The sequence below is a fragment of the Muntiacus reevesi genome, chromosome 4, assembly GCF_963930625.1.
Source record: "Muntiacus reevesi chromosome 4, mMunRee1.1, whole genome shotgun sequence".
Lineage (NCBI taxonomy): Eukaryota > Metazoa > Chordata > Mammalia > Artiodactyla > Cervidae > Muntiacus > Muntiacus reevesi.
The window spans coordinates 109053273-109075609 of record NC_089252.1 but is presented as its reverse complement, the minus strand read 5'-3'; the positions used below and the strand labels follow the sequence as shown (position 1 = coordinate 109075609).

At 39.8% G+C, this 22337-nt stretch overlaps 1 protein-coding gene across 1 annotated transcript in view; it reads right to left on the bottom strand.

Annotated features, from left to right (window-relative positions):
• PRKAR2A (protein kinase cAMP-dependent type II regulatory subunit alpha) overlaps positions 1–22337 on the bottom strand; it is a 70924-nt gene that overhangs the window by 33056 nt on the left and 15531 nt on the right. The window contains exons 2-4 of the mRNA XM_065933756.1: positions 14125–14160; positions 3510–3562; positions 998–1081 (exon numbers count right to left, since the gene is read on the bottom strand). Of these exons, the coding sequence (XP_065789828.1) occupies positions 998–1081; positions 3510–3562; positions 14125–14160 (173 nt within the window). The remainder of the gene's footprint in view (positions 1–997; positions 1082–3509; positions 3563–14124; positions 14161–22337) is intronic.

Sequence of the window (22337 nt, the reverse complement as noted above, 5' to 3'; positions counted from 1 at the left end):
GCTAGTATAACATTTACAAGGGGTTTTATTCACAGTAGATAAAAAAGTAAGTCTCTTTTCTATTGATACAGATGGGTCTTCCAGGGAAAACAGCAGACAGACTAGTATTTCTTACAACCAGCCTTTCCTTGAACTCACTGTCCTTGTTTTATTCAATCTTAGACTAATAAATTTCTGATTAAAGTTCCAGCTATCCCTATAACCACAAAGCTACCAAACAGTCTGGTTTTTACAGACGCCAGGAATACATCATGGACTCACGTCTGACCAATCCAATTCCCAGAGGGCTGTGGGAATATCTTCAGAAGACTTTATTTGCAGGAACTGGGTAGTAGGAAAATTCTATTTCCCATCCCTTCTGTCTCTGCACATTCTGGGATTCCCCAGCAGGCCCAGCACGTCAGTCATCCATGGGCCTTCAGCACATGGCCCTCAAAGTACTGAAGAAATAGGAAACTTGAAGCATCTCTGTGCTCAGGAGGCAGCCCTGCTCTCCATCGTCACCAAGAGGGGGAAGACAGGCACACACAGATCCTTTGTGGAGCCCGACAGACACACACCACTCTGTGTGTCCCAGTCCTGGGGTCTTCACTGAGAATAATCACAAGAGATGCCTCACACCAAAGAGGTGAGAAGCAGTCACCCACTTCCAGTGTGTAACTGCTACTGGTAAGGGGGACACCACACTGGCATCTTTAGAGAAATTACTCTGCAGCATAAATAAAGATCCTCCGAACTAAGCCAGGGTCATGCAAACCTGAGCATTTCCTTTTGACATGACCCAAATGCATGGTCCGCAAATCGTACTGCCTTGGAGGAAGTACCAAGGCAGTTCAGAGAAATATTAAAAGCCATCTGTGTTTAGCTACAGTGCTAAACACAATGCAAAAGAAGCAGTTAAGGTTTTATTGCCTCATATGGCTGTGGCTAAGATGCTAAAAACTGCTTAAATGATGAAAAGCTAAAAGACAAAAATATTTCACAAAGTCAGTGTTACCGGATCAAGATTTTTGAAGAGAAGAATATCTTTGCAAGCTTCCTGAAGTCTGCACCGCTGTTGATCTGTTTTAGGATGAATCACCTGCCAATCCAAAGAAAACAAGGGAAATTTTAATATTCCATTTTAAAATATTACTTAACTTACAAATTAAAATATTTCTTTCTCCTAAAAATGGGGAAAATGAAGAGTATGTTTACCATAATTTTAATTTTATACAAATACCAAGCAGTACCCTGATCGTGGACAGGCAATGGGATGGGGGTATGGCTGGCAGCAAGTCAGCTATCCACTGGGAGCCCCAGAATCCCCATCCGTAAAGCAGAAGGTTACACGTTCATTCATTCAACAAACATTTGCATCAGCTAGGTGCCAGGCACCATCTCAGCTCTGAGGACAGAGCAGTGAACACAAGACATAAACACCTGCTCCCACCATCAATAAATACATGGAGTATGGCAGAGTGACAGGGCCAAGGAGAAGAACAAGGCAGGGCAGGGTGATTAAAAGCGTGTGCACACGCGGGCATGTGTCCAGAGGAGGCCTGAGGAGGTGACCTCTGTGTCAAGATCCTAAGGAACTGAGGACAATCTGCGGGAGTGAGCCGTGTGGACGTCTCTGTGAAGACGACCTCAAGCAGAAGGAACAGCAGATGAAAACAATATGTTGGGTGAATAGCATGTTTGAGAAAAACCAGGAGACAGGTGTGACTGACAAAGAGCGAGGGGAAAAGATCAGGAAGAGACCTGGTTTGGGGGTTAGGTGGAGGGCAACATAAATCACAGAACTGGAACTTCTCTCTAGTGACATGGGGGCAATCTCAGGGTTCTGACTGAGGAAGGAAAGAGATCTGACTGATGATTTTAAAGGCTCAAGTTGGTTCCTAAGTGAAGAACAGCCTTGAGGGACACAGGAGCAGAAGCCAGGAAGCGTCTGTGATTATCCTAGTGTTAAACTTATGATTAAGACCAAGGTGGTAGCCATGGAAGTGTTGAGAAGTACTGGAATTTTGGATATGATCTGAAGACCGAGCCCATTGGATTTGCTGAAAAATTGAATGTGGGTATAAAAAATTAAGAGGAGCTGAGGGTGACCTTAAAATTTTGGACCTGAGCAACAGGAAGGATAGAGCTGTCATTTAATGAGCTGGGGAAGACTGTGGGTAAAAAAGAATGTCTCAGTGGAAATCATCAGGAGCTCACTGTAAGTTGTCTATTGAAATCTAAATGGAGATGGCAAGTAAACAACCACTATATGAGCAGGAGTTCAAACATCGACAAACTTAGTATTACCAGTAATATTAGTGGTGCCTACAAAGTCAGTTGCCATAGAATTAAATGAGCTGATACAAGCAGTGTTTAAAATAGAAGCTGGCATTCAGTAGGTGCTCAATAATTATTACTACTACCACTAATACTATAGATAGTCAATACTTGTTTTTCGAACTAAAAAAGAATTATTGCCCAGCATCGCTGTTATAATTGTAAAACCTATTAAGCACCATCCTAAATATTGTCTTCATCCTAAAAAATCTACATCACTTAATTTAGACCAGAAATAACAGATGTCAAAAGTGTTAAGTAATTTAAATTTATAATATTAGTCAGTTGAAAAAGTTTTAACTTTTAAAAGTCTTTTCAAAATTTTATAACATCAAGAATGAAAAATTTAAAAACCTACATGTCTATTATATTCACACAATGGTAGCATTTTATTATTAGAATAGTTCAGAAATCTTTTCTAGTCTGCTCACTTTAAGGCATATTTGAAAGATCATTAAAGTTTCTTTATAACATCAATCTTTTTAAAAAGACGGTTCAAATTTGCTTTTATAAAAGTAACTTGTTAAAAATTTGAATTTTTGAAAAAGCAACCCCCAAATCAACTGTAGTCTTGCAACAACTACTGTTAAAATCTGGGATGTATGCCTTCCAGGCATAAATCTTTGTACAAATAGGTAAACAAGTAAATGGGTATGAAGATGGATAGATACTCAAAATTTTTTTGTATTACAAAATGCTGTATAAAATGTACCTCAAATTTACAACAGTCCATGTCCTTAAACCCAGTCCTGTACCATCATTTCCAATGGCTTCAGATTTTCTTGATTTGAATGTGCCATAATTTAGCCCCTGGAAACCCCTATTTTAGTTCATTTATGTTGCTTCCATCTTTCACTATTATAATACTGCAATAATCTCCCTAGAAAGGATCCTTAGGAAGGATCCAACTGGTAGGCATGAATTCTCCTGCAGGTGACTGCTGAGTCAGTTGGCTTGACTAAGTATAAAGCTGACAGCTACAGCTAGGCACCCCTTCTTACCATATCCTCAACCAATCTTGCTTCCTATTCTTCTTAATAATTGTCAGTCTGTTAGATAAATGACGATATCTTGCTGAGACTTTAATCTTTATTTATTTTAAATATCAGCATGATTAGACTTGGTACACAGAGGAGAAGGGGAGTGGGGACTGAAATTATTCTACCTAATACCTTGGCTGCAGTTCTTACCCTTGGATCAGTATCTTCCTCTTCCTCATCAGGGTTATAGGTCTCAGCACAGACTAAAGTTGGAGAGAAAAAAAATAGAGAAAAATGAATAAAACAGATGTGTATTTTACTGGAAAATAGGAAGTAAACATCATTTCCTTTTGTTCACTGTTTTCTAAAGCTATAATGAACTTTGCAACCCCTTCCTTCAATTAACAAATATATTAAGTACCTAGTAATGCCAGGCATTCTGTTAGTGATGAAAAGTCAGCTATCCAGGGATTGGTAATCCAAATAGAAGAGAAACCATAAAAAACATCATCTACTAAATTCTATGGTAGTGGCAAGGATAAGCAAGGAAGTACTGTCTCTGCTGAGCTATGAAGCAGGAACAGAAAACCACCAAGCACAATACATGCAATATAAACATATGGATATGGAATTGGAGTAATCACGAAAAAAAATCAAAATATCTCAACCTCATTATGTGTTAGAGTGACTTAAAAGAATGAATTTTAACAAAATAAATATAATACTATTTGTCAGGCTCTGTTATAAATACAATATTATAGAATTCAAAGCCAACTTGGTTTTCTTTGTAGGTAATCTGTGTCTGTACCAGTGGGCTGCAGGACTTGTGTTTATCAAAATTCAAAGATTTAAAAAATGTTAACCAAATAAAAAGACAATGCTAACCAAACATTTGTTTATAATGCCACGATATCATAAATGATGTAAGTATGCATTTGAATAATTCAGCTATGAGAAAGATTGAGAAAGAATCCCATTGGCTAATAAACAGTCAGCTCTATGGGAAAAAAGGCCAAAAAAGGAGGTGAAGAATATACTATTAATACGTAGCAGACTCTCCTTCCATAAAGAAGGACTTCCATGAGAAAGAAGGAGAGCTAAAAATGGTGGGAAGAGGGAATAAATAAGTATGAATATATATATATACACATATGAGAGAGAGATATATACACACATACACAGAAGTGAAAGTTGCTCAGTCGTGTCTGACTCTTTGCGACCCCATGGACTATAGTCCATGGAATTCTCCAGGCCAGAATACTGGAGTGGGTAGCCTTTCCCTTCTCCAGGGGATCCTTCCCAACCCAGAGATCGCACCCAAGTCTCCCACACTGCATTCTTTACCAGCTTAGCCACCAGGAAAGCCCATACAAAAATTTTTAATGTATTTATTTTTCCAAAAGGAAACAAAAGAAAGATAAACCAAAAAGTAATACAATTGTTTCCTAGAAGGTAGGCAGAAACCAAAAAGGGACAGGGTAGGGAAAGGAATGAAACTTCTCTGAGAACAAAAGTTTATATAGTTTTGACATTTAAGCTCTGTTAAAATGTTTTACATATTCTTAACAATAAATTTGATAAGGATGGAGGAACCCAAAAACTGAATACAAAGAAAAACAAATGACCCTAACCACATATCAGGTTGATAACATAACCACAGAAAAGGAAAGGGGAATGATTTTAAGTATCTTCTGAACATAATACTCTGACCATCCACCTTCAGTGGGATGTATCCAACAACAAAAAAGAATTGATGATGGCAGTGGTACAATAATTCCAAAACTCCTCTGTGTACTACAGTTGTGAGTAAACAAATATACACTTAGTTTTTTACTGGAGAAAAGGGGAATATTAATACAAATACAGAACACTAGATGAGTTAGAATTGGAGATGTCAATACAAGTCATGCTTTTAAAATCTTACCCATAGGGATGACAATAGTAGACACAATGAATTATGTAATGAATAAAAAAGTTAGTGTACTCATAAACTATTTTGCCAAGAATGTCTAGATGTGATCACTGGTGTTACCCAGAAAGCAACAAACCTGTTCCTTCCTCACAACAGCTTTAGTATAATAGGTCATTATAGCTAAGGAAAAGTTTTTCTTCTAAAAAAATCCTCAATTATTTGCAATAACTGTGTGACCTGGCTTGGTTTACTTCAAATCTCCACCTTCTCTTCTGCACACTGGAGCGAGTGATTCCCCTCTGAGGACTGTTGTAAGGATTCAAGTAAACAAGTGCCTGGCACACAGTAAGGAGGCAGTAAATGTCAACTCGTTGAACTACTGCTATTATCATGTTTCATTTGTTCTGGTTTTCTGGAACTTTAATTACTATTATCTTGGTTCTATTCTCTATCCGAGCTCTTTCAACAATTGTCCTCTCTTCAAGGCTGTCTTGTATTATAGATTTTGCCCTTAAAAATTTTACTTCTCTTGCCCTCTCATGCAACTACGCCAAAGCCTTTGACTGTGTGGATCACAACAAGCTGTGGAAAATTCTTAAAGAAGGGAATACCAGACCACCTGACCTGCCTCCTGAGAAATCTGTATGCAGGTCAAGAAGCAACAGTTAAAACTGGACATGGAACAACAGACTGGTTCCAAATTGGGAAAGGAGTATGTCAAGGCTGTATATTGTCACCCTGGTTATTTAACTTATATGCAGAGTACATCATGAGAAATGCTGGGGTGGATGAAGCAAAGCTGGAATCAAGATTGGTGGGAGAAATACGAATAACCTCAGATATACAGATACCACCCTTACGGCAAAAAGTGAAGAGGAACTAAAGAGCCTCTTGATAAAAGTGAAAGAGGAGAGTGAAAAAGCTGGCTTAAAACTCAACATTCAAAAAACTAAGATTATGGCATCTGGACCCATCACTTCATGGCAAATAAATGATGGAAACAGCGACAGACTTCATTTTCTTGGGCTCCAAAATCACTGCAGATGGTGACTGCAGCCATGAAATTAAAAGATGCTTGCTCCTTGGAAGAAAAGTTATGACCAACCTAGACAGCATATTAAAAAGCAGAGACATTACTTTGCCAACAAAGGTCCGTCTAGTCAAAGCTATGGTTTTCCCAGTAGTCATGTATGGATGTGAGAGCTGGACCATAAAAAAAGCTGAGCGCCAAAGAATTGATGCTTTTGAACTGTGGTGCTGGAGAAGACTCTGGAGAGTCCCTTGGACTGCAAGATCAAACCAGACAATCCTAAAGGAAATCAACCCTGAATACTCACTGGAAGGACTGATGCTGAAGCTGAAGCTCTGGTACTTTGGCCACCTGATGTAAAGAACTGACTCACTGGAAAAGACCCTGATGCTGGGAAAGACTGAAGGCAGAAGAAGGGGACAACAGAGGACAAGATGGTTGGATAGCATCACCAACTCAATGGACATAAGTTTGAACAGACTCCAGGAAATGGTGAAGGACAGGGAAGCCGGGCATGCTGCAGTCCATGGGGTTGCAAAGAGTCGGACATGACTGAGCAACTGAACAACAAATCAGCATTTTGTAGTGGACCCTTCTAATCTTCATTCCTCTTATATCCTTAATCCACCAACTTCATTTATAAGCCTTATGTTGCTTTTTAGGGTTTACATCTTATTTGTGAGCAGGCAAGGAATATGACTGGTTCTTGACCCTACACTCCATTCTTCTGTATAATGGCTAAAAATCTCTATGTATCTACAATGAAGGGATGAGATGATACATACCACTCCATTCCTGATTTCTTAGAGACATTTACTCACTGCAGTGCTGGTCTAGCTGCCCCCCAGCTTCCTCCTTCTCATTGACTTTTTGAACTAATGGAATACCTGAGAAATGGTAACTCCCCACGTGACCTGTGGACAGGATGCCCTTTCTTGTCCAGCCTATAGGTGTGGGCCATGTCTTCTGTGCTGTACTGCCATCAATACTCTGCCTAACAGGAAACCAGAATCCTTAAACAGACTGAGAAAAACTCGGGAGAAGGGAGTAAGAGAACAGACATCATTCTAATCCCTAAAACAGCATCAGGTAATGTTCTGTATAGAGCGCTGCCCAACTCCTTGTAGCACAGGCTTTTGGAGCTGAGCCAGGGAAGGGATGGAATATAATGACTCCCTATTTTTCGCCAAGCCATTCCTGTTTCCACAAGGCAACAAGTTTATCTCAGGACTGTCCTAAAGATTAAGGCAGACACGTTTCTGAGTTCTTAGATGTTCCTGCTGTCACTTTTCATATTTTCATAGGTATTTGAGTAGGGGGCTGAGAAAGCTGTGTTGAAGGCAGCTCATCAGACACTACGTTAAACTGCAAACCTCTTGGTTCTCTGTGCTCTTGATTAACGCTGTCATTGTCAGCCCAGTTTTCTAAACTAGAAATTTGGAACTCACCATTACTGCCTTCTTTCCACCTGTTACCCAATGAATACATCAAATTCTGCCTCAGAAATATTCTCATATTTGACCTCTATTCAGTCTACCCTGTTACTCCTTGATCCAGGATTTCAAAATGTCTTCTTTGAAAAATGCATTTTGAAAACCCTCATTTTGGAGATAGGTGGGTACACGGGCATTATACTAACTTTCTCTACTTTTGCATATGTATGGAAATTTTTCATTTAAAAAGTTGAAAATAACAAGTCTTTTAATGATGAGACTGACAGGATTTTACTGATAATGACACTTAGTCTTGAGCTCGCTTATTTTCAGGCTTGCTCTTCTTCTGATTTTGGAGAAAAGTACTGTAGCGCCTTAGCTCATTTTTGTATTTTTAGACATTAATGTAACTGAGGCAACAAATGTTACATCTTGAAGTCTTAAGACACAGAACTATGATTTAAACAAAAGCAATTGTTTTCATTAAAATTATTAATATGTTTCCTATTTGTGAAAAATGGAGAAGGAAGTAGCAACCCATTCCAGTATTCTTGCCCAGGAAATCCCATGGACAGAGAAGCTGGTGGGCTACAGTCTATGGGGTCGCAAAGAGTTGGACACGACTGAGCACACACAGACATTAGTGGAAAAGCGGTGTATCTTTATTGTTTTAAACTGGTTTGGATGTTTTCACCTTTCTTTTTGAACATCACACTCAACTCCTTTTTCTTCTTCCTCTGTTTACCTCAACCTCTCTACTTCTTCCTGGTCCTGATCTCAAATTACTTTTCTCATTTTCTATATAAAAATCTATTTTTAGGTCTCTGTGATTGCTGTCCCTTATGGTTCTAAATATCAAGAAGCTTATCTCAGTGTACAAGTTACCTGGGGAGTCCCGGGGTCAGTGTGATCCCCTCTGGAGCCTCAAGAACTACACTGAAAGTCATGAGATGCTCAAGACCTGTTGAAGACAAAGGCTAAAACAGCAGCACAGCCCCACTTGAGGGAAGTAATTGCCTCCACTGCACAGCAGATGTCACTAGTTAGTAATAGGAAACTACAAGCAACAATGGCTTATCCAGTATAATCTCCTCCTCTAGATTTTAACTGCTGCTTTCTTCATCCAGAAATGTGAAACACTAAAGTGTATTTGTGAGAGAAAACCCCTTCACTTCTACCAGGCCTGATCACTGGCTTCAGGCCCGCCCTGTTGGTTCCCATGAGGAGTTGATACAGCCTGGTATATTAGAGAGCTAGAGCTGCCATAACAAAACACTACAGACTGGGTGCCTTTTTAAACAGCAGTAATCTAAAAAAATAAATAAATAAACAAACAGCAGTAATCTATAAAATGAAAGGCTTTTGGTTTTCCTTTTTTAAGTTTTTAAATTAACAGAATCAAACTAACGTTTCAAACTCAAGGACAGTTAACGCTAATCTAGGACGAATTCAAGAAATCTGCCTTGAAAGAATTTATGGACTGTCTTCAACTGATGTATTTATCACTTGATGTAGAGGGGCTGTTCTACTAGAACGTAGGATTTGGAAGGTGCAGTTTTTCAATTCCAGTACTTTGCAGGGGAGAGGCCGCATCAAAGAGGGGAAGGCCTCATCTCTGAAGCTACACTCACAACAGTCTGAGAGTGGACCCATTATTCCACACTCACTATTTCTCTACATCCCCAGTCCTTGGTCTCTTCCATGGTATGAGGGTATAACAATACTAGAACCATGTTAAAGGGTTAATAACAGGAGGAGACATTCACATTCACATTCAAGGCCTGGCTCACAGGAGACACTCAAGAACTGCGAGCTCTCCTCTGCTGCTCGACCTTCCAGGTTATTACTCAGTCAGACATCCTGAGTCGTTGAATTCTCTTCTGCAGTGTCTGACAAAGCACATGTATTCACACAAATAGTTTAGCTGAGATCCTTGGATCACATCAGGAGCCCATTTCCTAACCCTCTTTCCAATTTATTTTATTAAAATTTTCTTTTCCTTTGGCTGTACCTCATGGCACATGCAGATCTTCCCTGCCCGGGGGCTGAACCCATCCCCTCTGCAGTGGGAGCCGAGTCTTAACCACTGCACCACCAGAGAAGTTCCTCCAATTTTATCTCCTCTCCGACGGCCAGAGCAGCTGGGTCCCGTTTATCCTCCTTCAAGTCTTAAGACATTCTTCTACCTAGAATGCATCCTTCTTGGTACTAGCCCAAGAGTAACCATATTTTCCAACTTCCAGTGCAACTTCTGCCTCCCTCCAAGAAGCGTTTCTTGATTTTTTTTTTCTGCCTACAATAATTTCTCTTCCTGATTCCTGATCCTTCCTGATCCAGCTATATTTACCAACACTGTTCCAAATGTTAACTATACACCAGCGAACAAAACAGATGAAATTCCCTGCCCGACTGGCATTTATACCTTGCATAGTGAACTAGATGGTAAATGGAATAAGTAAGTTAAAAGAGGAAGGGCACTAAGGAGAAAATAAAGTAGGGAGATAGGTTGTGTTTGTGTGCTGGGGAGGGGCGAAGATTTTAGATAGGCTTTACTTAAGGCCTGGGAAGGTATCCTTCAAATGAGGGTCTGAAGAATGTGAGTGAGCAGTCCACAAAGGTAGCTTTGGTGAGATATGGGAACAAAAGTCTGACTAGAATGGGCTGAAGAGAGAACAGAAGAGAAACTCGAAGTATGTACAGACCACTCTTTCAAGAGGTTTTGCTGTAAAGATAGGCAGAGAGAAAGAGTGGTAGCTGGAGAGGGAACAGTGATTTGTAGAAGTTTTACTTTAAGAAGGGAGAGCCAGTGAGTGATGTGCTGCTGAGAAAAACCAGCTGAATGATGAGGATTACGCAGGGTAAAGAAGAGGTAACTGCTGGAAGGACGCAGGGTTGAGATCTAGTGTACAGGTGGACAACTGGACTCACAGGCAGGTGGGAAGGTCAGATGTGGTGGGAGTCAATGGAAATTCTCTTCTATTAATTCTGTTTCTTTAGTTAAATTGAGAAGATTATCTGCTAGGAATAGGAGCAGGAGGAGGTGTTATAGGTTTGGGGAGAAAGAAGGTATGAAAGACTTACCTGGGAGAACAAGAGAGTGAAAGAAGTATAGAAACAGTGTGACTGTGGGCACCAAGAGCGCACTAGAGGTCAGTGATCATGAGCTGAGGGTAAGACCAGTCAGCAGGGCTGCGTGTTTCCCTTCCACCAAGGACAGACGCAGTGCAGACACAGAATATGTGGAGAATGGCTTTAACCAGAGCGTGGCTTAGCCAAGCAAATATAAAAGGAAAAGAGAACTGAGGAAGTGGTTATAATCACTGATCAAGAAATTTAAGCTTAGTAAGGAGGAACTGAGAAAGAATGAGAAAGAGACAGGATCAATGAGTTGTGAGAGCTGGAGGAGGACAGCAAAGGAGCTGTTGGAAGACCTGGATCAGTGATTGAGCCTACGAAAGTTGCGATGCTGGTCCTACCACAGTACAACCACGGCAGTGAGCAGCTGAAGTAGGTGGAAGACCACAACCCCGGAGGAGAGGAGGTCAAGGAATGAACGGACCAGATGGTCAAAGTATTACCTATGTGGAAATAAGAAGGAACCTGGGGGCTATTAGAGGACTAAAACAAGGAGGGGTGGTGGCTGGGAGAATATAATGTGAGGTTTGAGGCTGAGGGCTTTAGGGAGGAGAGAGAGGGCGTCTGGAAGCAACAGTGAGGAAAAAGAGACATTCACACATCTGCTATCAGTGTTACAAGGAAAGTGAAAGAGAAGTGAGCCTTCAGGGCAAGCCAAGCTTCAGCTAGATAATGAAGATGAAGACCGAACTCAGAGTATGGGCTAAGAAATTTAGGGGATTTAGCTGAAGACTGAGCAAGAGTTCTAGAGGGTACAAGAATGGGTACTTAGGGTTGGGAAGGTTAGTACTTAGGCATTAAGCCATCTTTGGGCATTTTATCACCTTGACTGTTTCAAGTTGTGTAACCTCTGCTTTGCCCCAGTTTCCCCACCTGTATAATGGGGTAATCACAGCATGTAACTCATAGTGTTAGTGTGAAGATTATATTCAATAACACAAGGCAGGCATTTAGGAAGACCTTAAAAATATGTACCGAGTACACAGCCTACACTCAAAAAACATTAGCTCTTGCTAACAAGCTATTTTCTCTGCTGCATAATCATTTTTGGTTAAGAATTCTTTATTTCCATTTAACATTTGAGTGATATATTAATAAGTTTTAACTTTTCAATAAGACTGTAAGAGCTAAGGTTGAGGGATAATACCAAGCACTTGTCTGAGCTCTGCAGAGTTCAAGGACTGAACCACACTGACAAACAGCCTACACAGCAATTCATCTGTGACCCTCTGTGACCTCTGGAGGAGGTGTCGCTGCACTCTCCATTTCCCAGGCCTGTCCCACAGATGTCAACAGCTATTATTACGAAACTTTGGGTAAAACGAGGTGCAGGTAAAACAGAAATGGGAGATAGCAGTTCATAAGTCTCATACTAGCCTTAATTTCTACTCTATTTGCTCTCCATAAATGACTTTTTTTTCTTTTTTAGCTGCACTTCGAGGCATAGGGGATCTAAATCCCTTTTCACCCCCAACCAGGGATCAAACCCATACCCCCTGCAGTGAAAGCTCAGTCCTCACCACTGGACCACCAGGGAATTCCTATCTCTGTAAATGACTTTTTATAGGAAACAACACATTCTTCCATCTCCTTTCAACAGACTTTGGTGTACAGCCTTAGCAAAAATTTTCTGAAAACATAAATGAGCAGATTCTCTCAAAGAAAAGGACTGAGGAGTAGAAAAGGGATTTGGAGCCTTACTAGATAATTAGGTCACATGACAATTTAAAATCAAGAAACTTCCCTGGAAAGGGGGATATGAAAGAATGACAGGACACATATAGCTCACATAGCAATTTTGAAACACATTAACATCCCACCTGTACGACCAAATAAACTAGATATATCCAGAAGCTTAGCATTTTAATTATAAGAAAAACTTTCAGAAAACATATTTATCAGCTCTATGAAAAAATGGGAACCTTCTCAGCTTAAGAACAATCATGAAATAAAAAGACATATATATAGTCAATACATATTTACTGAGTACTTGCTGTGTGCCAGGAAGTAGGTACCAGTCACAGATCAAAATTTTTGAGTCAATAAAAAAGAGCAAAATTAAATTATCTAGATCCCAACAGTTAAATGGGAAATGTATTATTAAACTTGTTGTTGTTGTGTTAGTCACTCAGTTGTGCCCGACTCTGCGACCCCATGGACTGCAGCCCACCAGGCTCCTCTGTCCACGAGATTTTCCAGGCAAGGATACTGGAGTGGGTTGCCATCTCCTTCTCCAGGGGATCTTCCCAACCCAGGGATCGAACCCAGATCTCCTGCACTGCAGGCAGATTCTTTACCAACTGAGCTTATAGATGCATATAAAAAAATAAAAAGACTTCCTGCATTTGGAAAATATTCATTTTTTGTTAATAATCAAAGGAATGCCAAATAAAACAATCTGAGGCACTATTTTACTTCTAAATTAAAGGAGTACATTTGTAAGTCAAGAATATAAAAATATATTTAAAAAATAAATGAAAGGAGTCAGCACCGCCTATATTAGTGAGATGGAGGTGAAGAACAGGTCTTGGCAGGGCGTCTTTCTCCCTTTAGCCCATTTTCTAGATTGTCTCTTGAAAGTAGAATAAAGAAGCAGCCAAGGCAATGCTCAGTCTCTGACCAGAGACTGCTACTCCCAGCGCTACAACTGAGGAAGTAATTTAAGGGGCTCAACAACATGAGCAAGAAGTTAATGGCTGACTTCGCTGGTGGTTCAGTGGTTAAGAATCCACCTGCCAGTGCAGGAGACACGGATTCAATCTCTGCTCTGGGAAGATCACACATGCCAAGCCCATGTCCACAGCTACTGAGCCCAGGCTCCAGGGCCTGAAAACTGCCACTACTGAGGCCTCGCGCCCTAGGGCCTGTGCCTCACAAGAGAAACCACCTCAGTGAGAGGCCCGTGCACCACAGCACAGAGCAACTCCCTCGCCTCAACTAGAGAAAGCCCATGTGCAGCAACGAAGACCCACCACAGCCAAAAAATAAAAATAAATAGACCTTAAAAAAAATTAATGGCAAGTGTAATCTAGAATGCCAGAAATAGTCATATGAAAAGTTGTTTTTAGAAGCCCTAATTATGAACATGGAAAAATATCAATGACATAAATGAGACAAACTTACTACAGTAATCTAAAAATAAGCACATATATATTTAAAACAAAATGAAACAACAAAGGCATCACAGGTAATTCTGATAATGTTCTATAATGCTATCAACTTACCTTTTTATTAAAAAGATGAACATGTTTTTATTTAAGATAATTCCATCTTAAAATAGCATTTTAGCAGTATGTTATGAAAAAGAATACATACCTGATACTCGCCGATCAAATCTGCCAGGAATTGGAACTGCAAAACAAAAAAACAATGTTTAGTCATCATTATGTCACACGACCCCATCTTTATTTCCCCTTTTGTAAAGACCTCTCAGAGCAATACCAGGAAACTCAATATCAAGTGGTGGGTCAATTCATATTCTTCCATCATCAACCACAGACAGTGGTTCAACATGTTCACATAAAGACAACATAAAGAATATATATATATGTCTTTGAAAACAAACTCTTCATAACTTTAACATGAGTGGCAATTTTATTTCTGCTCACATTCAAGTTCCATCTAATTTGTGTCACACCAGATGAGTAAGAAGTATACTAAATTTACTGGTAATGTCACGATATCAAACATTTAAATTTTCTTCTTTTAAAAATAATTACAAGACCTGCTAACTAATAGTATTTACATTTCCTTTTAAAATAATTTAATGAGTATTACACTAAAATAAAAAAATGAACCATTAAGTTATACTCTCCTTCAATATGGATGGGTTTTCTGCACCCATGGTCAGTGTATTAATCAGAAAAATGCATCATATGTCTTTAAGTTAAAAAAACTTTTTTTCTTTTTGCTAATTTTTCCTGCTTCTCACCTATATCACTCCTTGTGCTTGATGGTTATCTGAATTCTTACTACTGAACTATATCATTTGAACAAGGTGGGTTTTTCTACCTTCAAAGATTAATCTGATTAATTTTATTTTAAAAAACATACAGAATATGCCTTATTAGTCTCCAAAAAACAGAAATTTGAGGATTACTAAAAAAGAAATTGAAGATGGCTCTGAGAGCCAAACTCTAATGCAAAGTTTCTGAAACAAATATAGACCCAGGAAGGAGGGAAATGCTCATCTTAATAGGATTAGAATTATCGTTTTGCATAGCACAGGGTCAAAGATATGTTACTGGAACAAATAGGCAAATAATCAAAAGAAAATCCCAGTGGTTCCTGGAAGTACCTATAATAGCCTGCCACTACTTCCTTAATAAAAGAATGGATTAAAAATATAAGCAAAGTACCTAGTACATGCCATGCAGTGTAGTAGACAATTTAGAAAACATTAGTGGACAAAATAAAGATCCCTCATTTTATGAAGCTTGAGGGATGTGGGAGAGTTGCCTTTGATCATTTTAAAATATACGTCTCATCACTCATGTAAACAGATGAAAATACACCAGCGTAAGCCCTCAATCCAGGCCTCATGGGGTTTCCGTAATTAAAACCCCACCAAATGTTAGTATACAACTTGAAATTATAAAGCACACAGTGACACAATTTAGCATGGGTGCTATCAGGGGATACCTCAAAGGGCTAGATAGAAAAATTATAGACCTATCATAAAATAAGAACTGTATGTTTAAAACAAAGACAAAGAAGGAATCAAAATTTTTAAATGTGAACTTAAAATCACTACTTCCATCTATCATGCAAAAAAAAGACAAAATTATTTTTTAAAATTCCTAAAGCATTCCCACTAACTGAACGAATTCAAAAGTGTTAAAAAAAAAAAAAAAGTTGATTTAAGGTGCAAAATGTAGTTAAAAACAAGAGACTTAAGGTATTTAGGTTGAATGGATGACTATGTGGATGAAAAGGTAAATAAAATGGGCATAGACATGCTGCCTGATGAATCTATGTGCTATTTCATTTTAAATTAGTACACATCTTAAAAACTTTTATAGGGTCAGAGGAAACAGCTGTAGTTGGAAGAAGATACAACGCCAAGGCACACAGAGGATGCAGTCAATAACTACAGAACTCAGAGACCACCGATTCTAATTTCACCACTGCTTAGAGAGCTCAAAACACAGCAGATTAGACTTTATGTTAATCCAAGTATTCAACCAGTGCAAATCTGAGAAAATCTTCCAGCAGAAAACAGTGCCTAAAATGCTCTCCTTTTCTATCATAAACAAATACTGATAGGAAGTAGAAAAACTTAAAATTTAGGTTATCTGATCTGAAAACATGTGCCTCAAAAATATTAATAAATGCAGTCTCAGTGGAAACTAAAAATCATTATTACTGATTAAATGAACTCCTAAATACAGACATACTCTGAAAACTAAAACATGGTTCTTTGAGCATGTAGAATATTTTATGTGGTAAACATTAACAACATCTGGAGAATTTGAAAACATTTCCCAAAGTCTCTCTTAAATTGAAACATGACAGCCGAGGTAACAGAATTTTCCCAGGGCAGGAAATGGCACAAACGCCTGGAGAACAAAACGCAAGCACCATCAGGGTGGGGCACAGCCCTGTAGCTCAGACGGTAGAGAACCTGCCTGCAGTGCAGGAGACTCGGGTTCCACCCCTGGGTCGGCAAGATCCTCTGGGGGAGGGAATGGCAACCCACTCCAGTATTCTCGCCTGGAGAATCCCATGGACAGAGGAGCCTGGCAGGCTACAGTCCGTAGGGTCCCAAAGAGTCGGACGTAGCGACTAACACTACTAGAGCTCAGGACGAAAGATTCTGTGACTCCTGGGAAGGCAAATAGGCACACTCAAAGCCAGGCTGGTGGGACGTTAGCAGCACCGGCTGTGTACAGAGGCAGAGAACAGAAGCAGGACTTCAACGAGGGCCTCGGGTCTGAAGGACCTCAGCCTAGTATAACAGCACAGCACAGCAAATCTCAAAAGTGGAATACAGCGCAGCTGTCGGGGCAGGCCCTTCAGCACGGTTAATGACAGCATGGAGGCTGCCAGGAAGGGCTGCCGCCAAAGGGTGACAATTGTGCTGGGCCCACATAGGCCAGGGGGTAAGAGTGCATCTCTGGGCAAAGCCTGAGGAAAGCCCCAAAGGCAAGAAGGTTTTTGGATTAGATAAATATCCCAGGGTGCCTGGAAACAGATGAGGGGGAAGTAGGGTGTCAGGGGAGGACCACTCAATGAAGCAAGAGAAGCCCAAGAAAAGTGCTGGGTAATGGCTCAGCGGTAAAAGATCCATCTGCAGTGCGGGAGACACAGGAGACTCAGGTTTGATCCCTGAGTTGTAAAGATCCCCTGGAGAAGGAAATGGCAACCCACTCCAGTATTCTCGCCAGGAAAATCCCATGGACAGAGGAGCCTGGCAGGCTACGGTCAGTGGGGTCGCAAAGAGTCGGACATGACTGAAGCAACCGAGCACAACCCAACTAGGTCCTGAGACCCAATCAGTAAACTCTAGGACTCACTGTTGGTTCACAATTAAGAAAAAAGAGAAAAGAAGAGAAGGAAAAGAGAAAAGATAAAGTATCTTCCATGAGTTCACACACAAATTAATTCTGCTTTCTCTGAGGGTCAGAAGAGGGAAGGAATGCTGCTATCCTTTCTTCACTTTTTCTTTCTGTAGAATCTTCTGCTGGTTGAACAAGGTACACGGTCGTTGAAGCTTAGAGCAAAAACTCCGACAGTATGTTTGCCCTGGTATGGCAGTTTCTGCCAATACCTGTGACTATATGATGATATTTAAGTCCATCCCATTGAGCTTTTTCTCTAGTCTGTCCAACATCTGATATCCATCTTCCCACAATCTACCCACAGAGAACTCCTATCAGACCCTGCTGGGGCCTCTAGCCATAAAATTCACATAAATACTTCCCTCCAACATCAAACTTACCAAATGAGCTGTTTTGTGAGCTGACCATTTTTTAATTTATTTATTTTTTGAGGCTTTTGCAACCTAGCTTCCAACTATTATTAAAGTAGCCTCTTCTAAAATCACAATTTTCCTCTATGTTATTCTTCTATATTGATTATTTCCTCTATCCCTGAGCTAAATAAAAATCATTCAATATTGGTTGATGCCAAATATATATTCATTCATTCAACAAATAATTACTGAACCTTTCTATGACAGGCACTATGCAATCTAGTGGGGAAATATGAATAAAAGTGATTCAGATATGGCCCCTGCCCACAAAGATCTTGAAAGTGAAAGTCACTCAATCATGTCTGACTCTTTGCGATTCCATGGGCTATACAGTCCAAGGAATTCTCCAGTCCAGAATATTGGAGTGGGGAGCCTTTCCCTTCTCCAGGGGATCTTCCTAACCCAGGGATCGAACCCAGGTCTCCTTCATTGCAGGCAGATTCTTTACCAGCTGAGCACAAGGGAGGCCCAACAAAGATCTTAGGAGCTATCTAAAAATGACCAATAATTGTCATCATAATGATGTGATATCTATTGATACTACAACAAAGGCAAGTACAGAGTACTCCATGAGCACATAGGAAGAGTGCCTACATAAAGCCCAGGAAGGTCTGGGTCTATAGAGAGTCAGTTCTATGCATGGTTGGTATGGAAGCTGAGTGAACTTAGGATTTCGGGAAAGACAAATGAAATGATATGGCATGAGCATTGTGGGAAAGGAACACAGAGATAAGGGAGAAGAGGTGAGCAAGGCCCATTTTGGAAGCCATCCTGTGGCAGAGCAATATTCAGAATTAATAAACCATAGTTATTTCTATGTATTTTCTTTTTTGCTCAGCTGGGAGAGAAGAGTAGGAACAAAGATTTAACCTGATAAAGATTCCCCTGGATGTGACTGCAAAACTGGAGGGGACTATCTGGAGAAGAGTGATTAAGGCTTAATGAGAGATGAAGACAACCCCAGACAAGGTGGAGCTGGAGAGAACCACTTGGAAATGATCCCTGTGTGTAGATCAGCTGTGGACACAGCATTTCAACATGAAGAAACTGGAGCAAAGGGAGTCATCACAGACTGGATTTTATAAAGATTACTCTTGACTGCAGTTGGTGGAAGGAGGTAGTGCACTGGTCAGATGTGTGGCTGCAGACAGGAAGAAAATAAAAGGAGTCTAGAGATTTACAGAAGATTAAAATCTATAATTTTAAGGTAGTGATAAACTCAATGTTTGCTCCATAACAAAATCAACTGAAGTTATACACCTACAATTACAAAAGAAAAAGTATTCAATATGCGCTTCATTCAATCTATAAATAAGGGTGCTGTCATGGATCCCCAAGTTATAAAATGTCAGAGTGGCAAAGTATTTTTGAATTCATCTAATCTGGTCATGGCAAGCAAGTTTCATCTCACATGACAACTCTAATTGATGTCACGGGTCCACCTGAATCATCCTGACTCCTTCATTTCTTTCATTACTCACATCTGCTTCATTAATAATTCCATCTGTTCTCCCACCCACTTTGTTTCTTGAATCAGTCTACCTTTCTCCATATCCACCCTAGTCTGAAGGGCATCATTTCTTGCCAGGAATGACTGTCAAACCTGTCTTCCCACAGCCCATTTTGCTCTACATCAATCTATTTCCCACACAGTCTTCAGAGTGATCTCAAAATTTTGGAAGAAAATCTGGCAGTTTCTGTCAAAATTGTTACTGTGAACTGCCTCTGACCTAGCAATAATTCCACTTCCAAGAATATGTTTTATATATGTATATAAAATACTATATGTAACACTATAATCACTATAGTATTGTACATAATAGAAAAAAGTAAAAATAAAAGTTGTCTAGAAAAAGAAGTTAAGGAAATACTGGTATAGCTACAGTATGAACTTCTATGCACACATTAAAATTTAGGATGTCACAGACCTACATGAACTGCCAGGGAGACCTTCAAGATAGATATACTGTTAAGTAAAAAAAAAGTCTGACAATCATATGAAATAACCCTAATTTTCTAAAAATCTTGTCATCAAACTTGAACATGTCACAAATTTAAAAACCAATTAGTACTATAAGGCTATAACGAAGAAAACAACATCAATAAAACAGAGCCCTTTTCTAATCCATCTCTCCCTACTTGCAATTCCTGCTCCCCAGGGGCAACTGCATCAACTCGTTTGGCTATTTCTCCTGAGATTTATTTTACCTTAACACACTTACACTACGAATCCTGTGTGTTTTAATTACCCTTTGTCTTTCAACTCTGGAAAAGAACAGGAAAAGGCTTGCAAAGTAGCAGGACATGGATCCCCAACCTCACGAAGCTCCCTGTCCCACTGGTCCTGAACTTCAGGCTGCCGACTTTTTGCCACTTACAGACAAACCTCATCTTTTTCAAACTGAAGTATGGCTGCTTTACAATAGTACATTAGTTTCAGCTGTATAATGGGATTCCCTTGTGGCTCAGATGGTAAAGAATCCACCTGCAATGAGGGAGACCTGGGTTTGATCCCTGGGTTGGGAAGATCCCCTGGAGAAGGGAAAGGCTACCCACTCCAGTATCCTGGCCTGGAGAATTCCACGGACTCGCAAAGAATCGAACACGACTGAGCAACTTTCACTTTCAGCTGTATACCACTGCAATGATTCAATAAATTTTATAGACTATATCCATTTAAAGTTACTGCAAAACATTGGCTATATTCCTTGTGCCACACAATACATCCTCATATCCTATTTACTTTATACCTAGTAGTTTGTACCTCTTAATTCCCCTCCCCTATCTTGCCCCTCTTCCCTCAGCCCTCTCCGCACTGGTAACCACCAATTCTCTGTATCTGTGAGTCTGTTTCTGTGTTGTTATATTTATTCATTTGCTTTATTTTTTAGATTCCACATATAAGTTAAAACATACCATATTTGCCTCTCAGTCTGACTTATTTCACTGAGCATAATGTGTGTGTGTGTGTGTGTGTGTGTGTGTGTGTGTGTGTGTGTACACATCACATCTTTTCTTTTTCTTTTTTGGGGGCCATGATTCATGTGGGATCTTAGTTCCCCAAGCAGTGTGTGTGTGTGTGTGTGTGTGTGTGTGTGTACACATCACATCTTTTTTTTTCTTTTTTGGGGGCCATGATTCATGTGGGATCTTAGTTCCCCAAGCAGTGTGTGTGTGTGTGTGTGTGTGTACACATCACATCTTTTTTTTTCTTTTTTGGGGGCCATGATTCATGTGGGATCTTAGTTCCCCAAGCAGTGTGTGTGTGTGTGTGTGTGTGTGTACACATCACATCTTTTTTTTTCTTTTTTGGGGGCCATGATTCATGTGGGATCTTAGTTCCCCAAGCAGAAATGGAACCTGTGTCCCCTACATGAGAGAATGCAGTCCTAACCACTCAACCACCAGGGAAGTCCCTGCACCACACCTTTATCTACATTCAGTGGCTGATGGACACTTAGGTTGCATCTGTATCTTGGCTAATGTAAAGAATGCTACTGTGAACACAGAGGTGTATGTATCTTTCCAAATTAATGCTTCCTTTTTCTTCAGATATATATCCAAAAAACCTAATCTTAGTCAATACAGAAGCCAAAAGGAAATTCTGCTGATCCAGATAACAAACAATGCTAGAAATTATGGAGATGAAATAAACAAAAACATATAACATTTACGTGTCAGGATGGGACTTCCCTGGTGGTCCAGAGGTTAAGACTCTGAGCTCCCAATGTAGGGGGCACAGTTTGATCCCTGGTCAGGGATCCCGCATGCGTCTTGGTCAAGGAAAAAAGAAAAAGTTATGTGCCAAGATCTACCCTGAACACTTCATAGCTATTAAGTCACTTAACTCTGATACAAACTTTATGAGGTACTATTATACTTATGAAGTCATTAAGTACATAAACTTATGAGGTACTACTACACTTAGATAAAGAATCCAAGGCAAGAAAGGTTAAATAACTCATTCTACTAACAAAGGTGGAACCAGACTGAGTGCTGGCGCTCTTAGCTTCATAGCCCGTGCTCTCAGCCACAGGTAGCCATGGAAGGACAACATCCAAAATCAGCCCGGGGATGCCAGAAGGGTAGCCGGTAACACTCACATCAGTGTAACTGTGTGAAATCACCTTCTTTCTTGAAATGTCTAAAATGTCTTTTTAAATGACATTTAAAGCCCCCGGTAGAAATCTGCATCTGGAATCTTGATGTGAGACTAATTCAATTTATCAAGCATTAGTACTTAACAACTAATCAAAATTTACTGATGAATCTGGTCCAAAACTGAGTACTTTTCTGAGTTCAGCATTAACAGTTCTTTTAAAAACGTTTTTTCCCCCACTTAAGTTCACTTTAAGTACACAGACTGAGTCAATATAAAGAAAAACAGAAGTAAGCATAACTGTACATGGCTATAGCTTAACCTCTCAGAGGGGCCTGGGATTGCAATAGCTAGAGATAAGATGGGAAGAAAAAAAAAAAAAGCTTTATTTTTCTTAATGTGATAGCCTTACTGAGATATAATTCACATATCACATAGTTTAACCACTTATAGTAT